This window comes from Erpetoichthys calabaricus, chromosome 4, assembly GCF_900747795.2.
Source record: "Erpetoichthys calabaricus chromosome 4, fErpCal1.3, whole genome shotgun sequence".
Taxonomy (NCBI): Eukaryota; Metazoa; Chordata; class Cladistia; order Polypteriformes; family Polypteridae; genus Erpetoichthys; species Erpetoichthys calabaricus.
Window position 1 is genome coordinate 188,995,752 of NC_041397.2, and position 13,632 is coordinate 189,009,383.

The following is a 13,632-nucleotide window of genomic DNA, read 5'->3' on the forward strand; positions in this document are numbered from 1 at the left end:
ACCAGACAGTAGCACCCCAAGCCAGCCCTATGATCCCAATTGGAAGTCTATTAAAACCCAATGGTCCCCAGAGGAGGACATCTGCTTTTTAGACCTGAACCTGATCTGTAGCAAGCTCCTTCATGAAATCTGACCCTCTGATAGGAGAACCCTTTTTTGCTGAGCCCCCCAGCATGCTATAATTTTCTGTTATTAGTGCCATCGAGCACAGGTTTTGTTTGTTAATTTGTGTCAATGAAATGGGGACACCAGTTTGGTGTATAGTATATGTAGTTCACTCTGTGATTTTTTCGTATACCTTCTACGCCTCTATGCAGTAATCAGAAATAGTGGTGAGAACACCAGATGGTTCAGTGGCTGTTTTCTTCTTTCTTCAGGTAGAACGTGGAAATGAAAAGTGCAAAGACAATCCTCCAAAAGGAAACCAAAAGTCCAATAAACCTAGCACTACCTATAAAGGTAGACACTCAGGCCACCCCTGCTGGTCACTCCCCCACATAAGGATATTAAATGAGATAGGTTTAACAGAAGGGCAATTTGGCTTTTTCCATCCAACAAGAAGAACCTTGCCTGAGAAGTCATTTCCAGTATTCTTGCAGGAGAGGAAGACTTTAAAGTACAATCTCATATACCTGAGGACTTAATTAGTATCTCAGTATTTCACTACATAATAAAAAAAAATAAACACTACCGTTATTTCTTGATTTTTATACCAGTTCTTAGCATTCTGTCTTTGGGTTTCTTAAGTGTCCCCAGTATACAACATGTGAGAAATACACAGGTCAACTGTCGGAACAGAGCAGAAGAGAAAATCCAGAGCATGTTTGGCACCTGGAGCACAATCTGAGGAAGAGTGTAAGTTGATGAACAATCCCATGGACATTAAGGTGCAAAGGAACTTGTTTATGGATTCTAGGAGACAAATTAGTCTTTATAATATTACCTATGTACTTTTTAATTTATCTTTCTTTGGTTCTCTGGCAATATCTGGCCCAGTGCTTCTCACAATGTGGCCTGCAGGTGGTCACAGAATAAGTTGTTTGATTTGAAAATTCTAGGAGCTGAAAGTGATAATCTTGATGGACATGAGGACCTCAAGTTCCCAGTAGACTAGAACATCTACCCTTCAGTCTCCTTTCTTTGTGGTGTCCCCTGTTTTCCTGCATGTGGTTCCAGCACTTTTTCGTGGAGTAATTGCCCTTTAGCAGAGCATACGAAAGTGAGTCAATGTGTTTAAATTCAGGACAGGATTTTTCTTATACCAGGACTTACCCTAGGCTACACCCAAAGAATGTTCATTATAATTCTGTTTTTCTTTAAATTTAATCAATTGGGAGGGGAATGGGGCTGCAAGATTTTTGTTTTGGCTTAGGGGGGCTTAGAAGAAAATAGTCTGAGAAACACTGATGTGGCATATACTGAATTAATACCTTGCGGCGTTTTAAATAATACACAAGAGGAGACAGAGTTTGGAGGTTTAGCATGGTCAGTACATCTTCAGTGTATGCAGCTACTGAATACTAACAGTAATGTGTCTCTTCTTTAATTTATTGGCTTTTAGCAAAAATCCCTTGCCTCCCCTTTTATTATCAGTAAAGCACGTAGTGACTGTTACTTAAGCATTTGTTGTAAAAGAAGTGTGCTGGTTTACCAAATGAGTGCCTGTTAATTACAAATATATTCTAGGCTTATTCTAGGTAAGGAAACATATGTTTCAAAGGTATAGTTGTTATACTCAGGTGCTATTTATTCCTTAAAACTCTTTTTTTGGTCACTTTGGCAATATTCTCGAATCATTGATATTACAAGAGTGCAGCATTTTACATTTATATCTTATATATTATAAATAAAGCCAATTAGGTAGAACATCACAGTACAAGATGTAATGTAGCTACCTGTGTAACAGAGTCTGCTAGAGAAATAACACAAGAAAACGTCTAAAAACTCAAAAACCTTCAGAATAAAAGCTACCTGCTGCTGCATGATAATATTAAGATGTCATGGATATCAGTAAAGTTTTTTTTTGTGATGCCCATGAAGAAGATAGGAATTAGACCCAACTGTATTACTATTGTCTGCTATTTTAGCCTGATCTAAAGTTCATATGGACTAAACTCACTATTCTGACTTTTGTTCTGTTGCTGTGTTGTATACAAGTATACAAAAAATAACCACAAAGGAGAGATGAATAAAAGGACTAACACAATTTTAAATGTATATGATGGGAAAAAAATATTTCAGTCTCTCTGGGCCTGCCTAAAGTGGTTCACGTTCTTGTCTAACTTGTGGAGTTTCTTGTCCACTTGCCCATAACAATACCACACACCAGATCAGCTCTGCATTTTATGCCTCGTCTCTTTCTCTCTCTCAGAGACCCTGCTCCTGGTCTGTCTTTTGCCCACCAACTGAACATTTCTTCCAACACCAGACTCTCCATTTAACATCAAACTCCTCAACTATTTTTGGAATTGGGACAGCTGTACTTCTGTTCCAAGGAAACCAGACTAGAAGTCTCTGACAGCCCTTAGTGTATCTGCACAGTTAAGCTCCAAGACATTTAGCTGCTTGTCTTCAAGAGTTAACATGATCCCAACCCCGCTAGACAGTGCTGCCATTTGGCAGAATGCATGCTTTCCCTCCACCTTCTGACCATTTATAACTTCACACTAGGTGAGTGTAAGGTGTCCTTGCCAAGAGTTGGGTTATCTGCTCCTTACCATTCTGAAAAAAGCTTTACATTCTTCACATCGGGTCTCCACTCCCTCTTCCTTTTGTAGGTTTCACTACAAATTCTCCGTCAGGGGCTCCTATAACATACAGTAGGCCTACCATCCCGTAGTGACACCCATTATGCCCCACTTCCATCACCACATGCAGTGCCTTCTGTTCTCCTTCTTGTAGGGTCTTGCCTTTGTCCCATGTCACCTTTTACTGTCTTCATTCCCTTGTCCACCAGATTACCCTCCATATACAGTACATATTTAAATGGATTGAATTTGCCTCATATATGCTGTACTTAATAATAATAATATCTATGTGACATTTGAGGCCTAAACACTTCTTCAGTTGAATTAATGGACACAGCTTGACACTTCTGGCTTACCATTGGTCTCCTGTTCTCAACTAGATTTATGCCAACAACTCCCAGAAATGATCCAAAGCTGAGCTGGAAACAAAGAAAACAAAGAAAGAACTAAATATTTTTATGATGACCAAAAATTAGTGGTGATTAATTACAAAAGGTGCAATGACAAGTTCAATATTCTCTAGCAGTGTATTCATTTCAAGTTAATGCATTTATAGCCTTGACTTTAATCAATATGTAGGATCTCTGTTTGTTGATGCAAATGTTTTAGAATTCATCAAAAACACAGATAATCAAATGAAATTTATAATAGATAGAAGTCAAAATTCTGTTAGTAACTGTTAATATAATTTATTGCTTTTACCACAAGATCCCAGGAGAGAGGCACAAGTCAGAGAACAGCATGGAATCATCAGTCCTCATGGACGTATATAAGCAGCTAAAATCACACAACGTATAACAACTCTGGGCTGCCATTTTACTACTTACAGCATTTGCAGTCTTATTTTACACAATTTTTAATATTCTGTGTTTTTACTTTTTACCATTTATAAAAGAGCTGACTATGTATTTAGAAATGTAGAGTAAGAGACTGACAGCTAGAAAAAACAGAGATATACACTCTGTGGCCACTTTATTAGGTAGCTCAAATAGTTCACACTCCCACACAGTCAATTGTGTAATTACACCTCAAAATATAACTGTAAATTTAAAAAGCAATTTGAAAATTACTGAAAGGAACAGAAGCTGATGATCGTAATGCCCTTTGGGAAGTCTGAACACACACACAATGCAGCACTCTGCCATTAGTTTAGCTGAAACCAAGGTCAAATGAACATGGAAACTCCATAAAGAAATGATCCACGCCACGAGCGACCAACACTACTTTCCTACTAGACCACAACAAGTACAGATGCACACCAGCGGAAGCAAATATTAAGTTAAATGAGAAATATTATTATGCAGTAAATAAGAATGTATACAAAACAAACAAACCCCCAGTTTACATAGTACCATGCTGCAACACTTCTACCCCCCCACACACGAATCACAAAACAAAACACTCAACAAAATACACCACTAATATACAGATAACAATTGAGAGAAAAAAATTAATGAAAACAAGAGTCCTTTAAATATCTACCATTATGAATGATCCTTTAAAGTCTGTTATTGTGAAGGATGTGCCGAGCCATACCTAATGTCCTGGGAAACTCTTATCATGCACAGTTCGTTACCCTAGCCCGTAATGTCCTCTCCCGAATAATTTCACCACACCCAGAAGAAAAGTAAAACGATTCTTCCTGAAATGAGCCCGGGTTCACCTGACTTCTTTCAGCAGGTAGTGTAGCTTTCCCTCATGCTTTTTGGAATCTGACTTTTCCTTCTGATCTGGTGCTCTATTCCATTCTTCTCTTTCTTCCGTCACGGACTAATTTAGAGTTGGTCGGGAAAATACGCGAATTGGAGGACCGTGTTAGGAATCTGATAGCAATTAGGCAAACCAAAAATTGGATCGACTTGGTTTGTTTAGACAATTCGGTTACTTCTGATTCAGCTTCAGTCTCTCCTGGTCTCACTGTAGTTAGTGCGCGGCCTAAGTCAGCAGCACCAATTCAGCCAAATTCAGGTCTAAGAAGCCAAAATTTAGTCGTCCAGCACCCAGGTCACCAATTCGGACCCAGAACAGATTCTCAGCACTCCGCAGCGCGCCTGTGGAAACTGAGAATAAGAAAGTGCTCATAATTGGCGATTCCATAGTGCAGAATGTTAGAATTCCAAACTATGTTAAACCAGCAGTTAAAGTTAAATGCCTCGCATGGGTCAAGATTTCTGGCATAGAGGCCGCATTGGACCGTGTCGCCGACAATGAAGTATCTACCTTATTGCTGCATGTCGGCACTAATGATATTTATTCACAGCAATCTGAGGTATTAAAGAGGAACTTCATCTCTCTATGCATCAAAGCTAAAAGAAAATGTCAGAATTTAGTTGTATCTGGCCCCTTACCAAGAGAATATAGAGGGGATGTGATTTATAGCAGATTGCATTCCTTTCACTGCTGGCTAGAAACCTGGTGTGCAAATAAAAGCATAGAGTTTGTGAACAATTGGGATGATTTTTGGGAAAGGCCTGGATTTTTCAGAAGAGATGGTCTTCATCCTAACTGGAGGGGATCTTATGTATTATCCCAAAATATGGCAGCAAAACTGCCTGGTTGACTGATTAGAGCACCATCCAGGCTGCAGTCATGTGATCTTAAATCACAGGCTGTTGTTTATCCCACCTGTTACTATCCTGAAGCTGTTACCCATAATCCCTGTTGTGGGGCATCCAGTAAATTTAGTCTTGATACAAACCTTAAATTAATTGATAACCAAAAAATAAGGTGTATAATTAGACCAAGGGATAAAACCAGACCCTCCACCAGGGGCATCTGTAATAGAAATTTACATCAAATTAAAACAAAAAATATATGACCAGTTCAGAAAGAACCATGCAGTTTTAAATGCTGCTTATTGAACATTTGCTCTCTTGGCACTAAAGCTGTTTTGGTAAATGATATTATATTAAGTACAAAATCTGATCTGTGTCTTCTCACTGAAACCTGGCTTAGTAAATGTGACACTGTCCCCCTAGCTGAGGCATCACCAGATACTCATTCCTTCATAAGTCTAGAGATTCTGGTAGAGGAGGAAGACTTGGAATAATTCACTGTAGCAAAATGCAAATCACTTCTAAAAATTTAGGCAACTTTACATTCTTTGAGGCATTCATTTTAAATATTAAAACAGATTCCAACACAATTATAGTGCTAGTCTACAGACCACCAGGGCCATATTCATTGTTCATGACTGAATTTAGCAACCTTCTATCTGATTTGGCTATAAATTATGGTCACGTAGTACTGATGGGGGATTTTAATGTACACATTGATGTGGAAACTGACACTTTTAGCAAATGTTTTACTTATTTGTTAAATTCAGTAGGATTTTGTAAGAATGTCAAAGTTCCAACTCATAATCATAACCACACATTAGATTTAATTATAACTTACAAAGCTGAAATTCAAAATTTAAATATTACTCCATTAAATGAAGTTTTTTCCGATCACTACTTAATTACATTTGATTTTGTCCTGCCCATGCCAACACACTCACAGATTAAAACAAAGACAGTGCGACATCTAGATTGTAATTCTGATTCAAAATTTATGGATACTTTGAGTAAGTTGAGTGTAATTGTGGAAAGCCATTTAGATCAGTTAACATCAAATGTAAACGTGGAAAACAATTTAGATCAGATAACATCACATTATAATGTGACCTTGAGATATGCTCTGGACACAATGGCTCCCCTTAAAACAAAAGTGATCAAAGCACATAGAAACTCTCCCTGGTTTAATGAAAACACTCGAGCTCTTAAATTAGAGTGTCAAAAACTGGAGCGCAGATGGAGAACAACAAAGCTACATGTCTTTCAAATTGCATGGACAGAGAGTGTTAATAAATATAAAAAAGCCCTCTTTAAAGCTCGCTCAGAATACTATTCTACAATAATAGACAGCAATAATAAAAATCCTCGGGTAGTGTTTAGAACAGTGGCTAAATTAACAAATGGAAATTCAGATCAACAGTGCAAAATACCAACAGATATTAGCAGTACAGACTTGATGAACTTCTTCAATGAGAAAATTAAAAATATAAGATCCCAGATCTCTGCATCACAGTACAAACCAAATACTAGTTTAGCAGACCCTGTCTCACATTGCATTCAGCACTTTAAAAATTTTAATCCTGTAACTGATCAGGAAGTCTTAACTTTAATTTCTAAAATGAAGCCCACTACTTGTTTCCTAGATCCAGTGCCAACAAAACTAGTAAAAAGTGCAATGGATGTTCTTGCAGCGCCTATTCTAAACATTATCAATAGTTCATTATTGCATGGCACAGTGCCTGATGCACTAAAAGTGTCAGTCATTAAACCATTACTTAAAAAGTCAGACCTAGACCCACACATACTAAATAATTATAGGCCTATTTCAAATTTACTGTTTCTCTCTAAAATACTAGAAAAAGTAGTCGCCAGTCAGCTTCAGTCACACCTTACGCATTACAATTTATTTGAGAAATTCCAGTGTGGTTTCCGCACTGGTCATAGTACAGAAACGGCACTAACACGGGTTGTAAATGATATTCTGATATCCTCTGATGAAGGAAATTCCACTGTAATTATGTTGTTGGACTTTAGTGCAGCATTTGACACCATTGACCATTCTATTTTACTACACAGGCTAGAAAATGATGTGGGGCTTACAGACACCGTGCTTGCTTGGTTTAGCTCTTATTTATCAAATCGATTCCAATATGTACAGAAATGTTCTGACAGTGCTCCATCATTATACACAGAAGTTCAATATGGTGTCCCGCAGGACTCAGTACTGGGACCTTTACTGTTTTCACTTTACATGCTTCCATTGGGATCTCTCATTAGGAAACATAATGTTAATTTTCACTCGTATGCAGATGACACCCAGTTATACCTTTCATTTAGATCAAATGAAGTTTCTCCGATGTTGTCTTTAAGTAGTTGTGTTAGTGAATTAAAGGAGTGGATGAATGAGAACTACTTGTCTTTAAATACAGATAAAACAGAGATGTTAATTGTTGGAGGGAATGACGCTGATCACAACAATATTTTGTCATCATTTAACTCAGTTGGAATCCCCATTAATTATACTGAATCAGCCCGCAATCTAGGAGTTATCTTTGACTCTAGCATGTCATTTAAAGCGCATATTACAAAGTTGTCCAAATCATGTTTCTTCCATCTTAAAAATTTTAGGAAATTAAAGCGTTTTCTAAATAAACAGGATTCTGAGAAAATAATTCATGCATTTCTCTCAAGTAGGATTGACTACTGCAATGCGGTGATCAATGAATGTTCAAACTGTTCTCTATACAGCCTCCAGTTAATCCAAAATGCGGCTGCAAGAATTACTACAAGTACAAGAAAATACGAACACATAACTCCAGTTCTTAAATCCTTACACTGGCTCACGGTTAAGTTTAGGGCAGATTTCAAAATTCTCCGTTTAACATATAAAGCATTAAATGGCCAAGGTCTGGCTTACTTGTCTGAACTTATCATGACTTACAAACCAGAGTGCACATTAAGATCTCAAGATGCCGGTCTGCTTATGATTCCAAGGATTAAAAAAATAACAATGGGAGGTCGAGCTTTTAGTTACAGAGCCCCTAAACTGTGGAATGGTCTGCCTGCTACTATAAGAGATGCCCCTTCTGTCTCAGCTTTTAAATCCCAGCTGAAGACTCACTACTTCAGTTTAGCATATCCTGACTAGAGCTGCTGATAACTGTACAGACTGCATCTCTGTTGTTAGTCATTAGAACTAAAACATAAGTTAACATGATAGTTATAATTGGATACTAACTCTCACCTATTCTGTTTCTCTTCTCGGTACTCAAATGTGGCACTTGGTGCCTAGGCCCACCTGTCAAGTTGTTTTGCCTGCCTAAGGTAAAGTCATCCCTGATGGAGAATCGCAGGAATCATGGGAAGGAGGGGTCCTTTCATTGGATTGGCTGGCTCAGCGCTGTGTCAGCTATGGGGGAGGCAGCTTGATGGATGAGGTCTCCAGGACTCTAAATATATCCAAATCTTCTTATGTGATATCATTTACTGTTAAATTCTGCTCTGTACATCTAAATTTTTTATTTTTATACTGTATTGAGGATTTGTTCTGTTCTGTTCTGTGTATTGTATTGTATTGACCCCCTTCTTTTTGACACCCACTGCACGCCCAACCTACCTGGAAAGGGGTCTCTCTGAACTGCCTTTCCCAAGGTTTCTCCCATTTTTCCCTACAAGGTTATTTTGGGAGTTTTTCCCTGTCTTCTTAGAGAGTCAAGGCTGAGGGGCTGTTAAAGCCCATTGCGGCACTTCTTGTGTGATTTTGGGCTATACAAAAATAAATTATATTGTATTGTATTGTATTCACTGAGGAACAGAGAGTGGTAAACTCATCGCAAACTTATAACAACACAAGCATGATTAATGTGACACTCCCTGATAGTAGTGCAAACAAGTAAATCAAAACAGGGAATAAAATAAAACTCTTTTAATCAAATTTACAATGAAAAATAAGCTTCATGTCAGAAAACCACATAATTAAAGTATAACCTGTGGAAGTGTAGCTTGTGCAGCTTTAAAATGTAAGCAGAGTAGTAACAGCGGCTCCTTCATGAGACTGACAGGCATAATTCTAAATCACAAAATTTTTTCACTTTTCCTTGCTGGGTCTTGTTGGGTCATTGCAGACAGCCAGTCCATTCTAACTACAGGTTAATAAGTGCAGTGTAAAGCAGATAAATGTGAGTGGACACTGGAGACACATTTTTATGGAAGGAGTAAATGTGATCCTCCTAAATTATACGTTTTATATATGTAACAAACATTTAAAGGGTCTTTGAGATTTTGGATACTGATAAAGTGGTCCACTTTAAACAATTTAATTTGACACTCTTGCTGTAACTTGACTTTTAGTGATTTAAGTATTTAACTGCTAGGGATAAGGATAAATAATCATAAATCCTGTGTAGATGTGAATGCAGACTGGAGAAGGTGGCAACATTCATGGTTGATATCATAACCAACTTACAGACAGCACCATGCACACCTAGGCTGCTGAAGAGGCTAGATAAGCTTAAGTCATGGGAAAAAATGAATATTAAGCCCACCAAGTCACTGAGTTTATCCATTAGGAAAGAAATCAGGAGGTGATATGATCCTGTTACTGGTTGAGCAGCCTGCCCAAAGCCTGGAAAGAAAATATACCATATTCACATGGCCTGGATAGAACAGACCAAAGTCAGTCACCCGGAAAGTGTAAGCTGTGATGTTTGCACTGTACCATCAAGAAATTATGTGAAATCTCCCTAACAACAACAAACAGGATGGATGAGAAATATAACTAATTTATCTGGAAATAATTAGGACTGCCGTCTGAAACAGAGATGTTTGGGAGGAATGCCTTGCAACTACTACTGAGATCCCTCAGCCTGGGGTATAAGCAGGGAAAGACCAAGCTAGTCATGGAGCTGAAGGAGTCTAAAGAGCAGCTCATCAGGGCCACACATGTTCAAGCATATACTGGCTATAACTGGAAGGCCCAAGTGATGGTGGACCACGCTGTTAGCAGGCTAAAACATCAGGAAGTTTTAGGCAGGCAACAAACAGGACACACTGGACTGGGATGAGGAAAAGCTCACCTGCTCTGGTTAAGGGAAAGCAAAAAGGATAAGAAGGACTTGGTCATGTTAGAGGAGACAAAAATGGAGGAGGAGCAGCTCTATCACAAGGGTACCAAGCTGGACAACATGGGAATCTAATTCTAACAGGCCAATTAGTTGGTCTGACCTGTGGAAACAAAGCCTTGGCTCAGCTGTCTAATAAGAGCCACCTATGACACCTTATTTTGTCCATGCAATTTACACCAGTAGTTTGGTACAGAAGAAAGCTGCTCCCTCTGTGATGTCTCATAAGCAAGCATTCAATACATCCTCACAGGCTGTAACATTACGTTGTCACAGTGGCTGTACAAGTAGAGACACGACCAATTCCTGAGGTAGTTGGCCGAAGTGCTGGAGACAGGCAGACAGGCAGGAGGCATCAGGGCAGTATGTCCAGTTCATTAGGCAAGGGTGAGAGCTGAACACAACATGACTCTTTCTCCCTGGCAAGAATTGAAAGATGAGAGTTGATCTCGATCGCCAAATCCAGTTCCCTAAGAGATCTTCAAATCCTATATGCAGCCAGACATAGTGGTATATTCTACTATTACCAAAGCAGTGCTCCATTTAGAGCTGACTGTCCAATGGGAGAAGGGAGTAGAAGAGGATCAAGAACTCTTAGCTTTTTTATCATGTCTTCCAGTATTCTGACTTCTAGCCCACTGTCTGTCTTCGATTTTGGTTCTTCCCTTTTTGTATTTTCATCTTCTGTACTTTAATTGTTTATTTTGATAACTCAAGTCTCATTTTTCTTTACAGACTATTATAGTATCATAAGAACATAGGAGGTTTGACAAATGAGAGTAGTACATCTACCTTATTTAATTAGCTATCTGCTAAGTGGTTTTTAAAAGTTCTCATGGTTTCCATTTCAGCTTTATGACTTGATAGTTTGTTCCAGATTCCCACAACTCTTTGCAAGAAGGAATGCTTACTGGCTTCGGTTTTAATTGCATTTCCCCATTTCTAATAGTATCCTTGAATACTTGTTTCACTATTCAGTCAACAGAATTTTGCCGGATCAACTTTATCAATGCCTTTCAGAATTTCAAAGACCTGGATTAGGTCTCCACGCAGCCTCCTCCTCTCATGACGAGCTTTAACTCCCTGAGCTTGTCAGAGTAGACGTGTCCTTTAGGCCTAGAATGTACCTGGCTGATCTCCCCTGCACAGCTTCAAGTGTTGCTTTGTCCTTTTTGTAGTGTGGTGACCAGAAATGCACATGATTCAGATGCAGCCTCACTAATGCATTATATGATTACAGCATTAGATTCCTTGATGTTTTAAAAATATAACCTAATATTTTATTTCCCTTTTTAATTGTTTCTGCACATTGCCTGGACAATTGGAGTGTTGTGTCAATGTAAATCCTTTACAGAGGCTGCTTCCTTCTGTAGATTATCATTACTCATCTTGTGTTTGTCATTAATGTTCCTTTCACCTGCATGTAGCACTTTAAAAGAAAACAGTGATGTTTGTTAGCATTAAAAATTAGTATAAATACCTAAAAGAGCAGATTTATACCAAAGCTGACTCCTGACAACATTGTGGTGAAGTGACATATCTAAGAAGAAACAAGATATCTGTCTAACATAGCATCTCACTGCTCGGGTTTCCTGGGATGTGAAGCAATCATCGAGATTGATGCTTTCGGCCTTCGCTTGATGTCTCCCTGTCGTGTAACCCATGTTATCTGAGGCTACTGGATAAGGGAAAAATGAGGAGAGTGCATGGGCGACCAGAGAAAGGATTTCAGGCATAAGAATTTGGAAAGTATGGGGAATTGTATTATTTTGCTGAGTTATTTTTTATTATATAGAATTATATTACTATTATTATTTTTCCAGAATATCATTATTTAGTAACTCTCCCTCATTTACCTTTAGATTGAGGATGTCATCCTAACCTCAGTATGGAACATATTCTCTTAGTGATTTTATTATAACCAATCAAAGGAGAAAATTTTAACTGCTTTTAAAAGAGTATATTCTGCCTTTACTCCTGTTTCTAATAATCTAACCTCCATTTTGGAGCCAGTCCCAAACCTGGATACATGGGGAGAGCTGGCGTCTAAACAAAAACCTCTGTTGGAGAAATCTAATGAAAAAAATAATAACCTCATATAAAATTGGGAATAAGTACGGAAGAAGAAGAAGAAGACTAAAAATAAGAAGAAGTGAAAAACAGTACCGTATATACTCACGTATAAGTAGAGTCTTGAAACCCAAAAAATTGATCATAAAATCAGACCCCGACTTATACACCCGTTCAAAAATGCGACATTTATTTTTTTTTTACATCTTCTCGCTTCTTCCAATCTCGCATCAGTTTCTCAGATGCATTGAATATTGTTGTAGCAGCGCATTTACCAATTTCTTTCCCTACTTCAACAATGTTTAATTTACAACAAGATTCATATTTTCTTCTGATTGAACGCTACATCGTAGATAAGGGACGCTCTTACAATAAAGGTGTATGAGGGTGTGAGATACAAAAAACACAAATCAGTGCAAATGTTGCTTTAGAATAGTTCGGGTATTACCGTGTGGTCATATAGACACAATACATAGAAAAAAAAAGGCAGTGTGCTCCATAGTTACTCTCTCAGGTGGGCGTTAGCATATCATAATCTCTTGGACCAATAGTGTGAGTTTTCCACATTCAACTTATACTACTGACATCATAAAATACCAGAAATTATACGGTAAAATCAAGTCCCGACTTATCCGCGGGAGGACTATCTGCGAGTATATACGGTAATTATTAATACAAATGTTGTAAATTATATCCTATGCAAATAACTAACAGAACAAAAGAAAACACAAAGGCTGATCTGTTCACGGACTGGTTGCTTGAACCTAATCCAGCCATCAAGGTGTGCAGCTTGGCAACACTAACTACGCAAAACAAGGGTGCCAAGGAAGCTCCATCCTTACGGGGTGTTCTTGCTTTGTGCCTCAGGCTACATCCACACTACTGCGTTTTCATTTTAAATGAAAATGATCTCCATCCACACTAACATTTTCAAATTGTTTATGAAAGTATCTCTGTCCACAAGTCTCTTTTGTTTTTTTGTATCTTTTCATTATTTTCTTTCTTTACAGTGTCAATTTTTGTTTCCAAATTGTCCAATGTTTACCATGCTACCATTTTGTTTTCTGGTAGATGCAGCCATTTTGTGTTACTATTGCCTGGATATGATGGCCAGTCGTGATAGGTATGGTTCCAGAAGGT

General features: G+C 38.2%; 1 protein-coding gene across 1 annotated transcript in view; it reads right to left on the bottom strand.

Annotated features, from left to right (window-relative positions):
* The window catches only part of LOC114651178 (transmembrane protein 255B), a 177,717-nt gene that overhangs the window by 121,776 nt on the left and 42,309 nt on the right, over positions 1-13,632 (bottom strand). Inside the window, exon 3 of the mRNA XM_051926233.1 lies at positions 3,104-3,166. Within this exon, the coding sequence (XP_051782193.1) occupies positions 3,104-3,166 (63 nt within the window). The remainder of the gene's footprint in view (positions 1-3,103; positions 3,167-13,632) is intronic.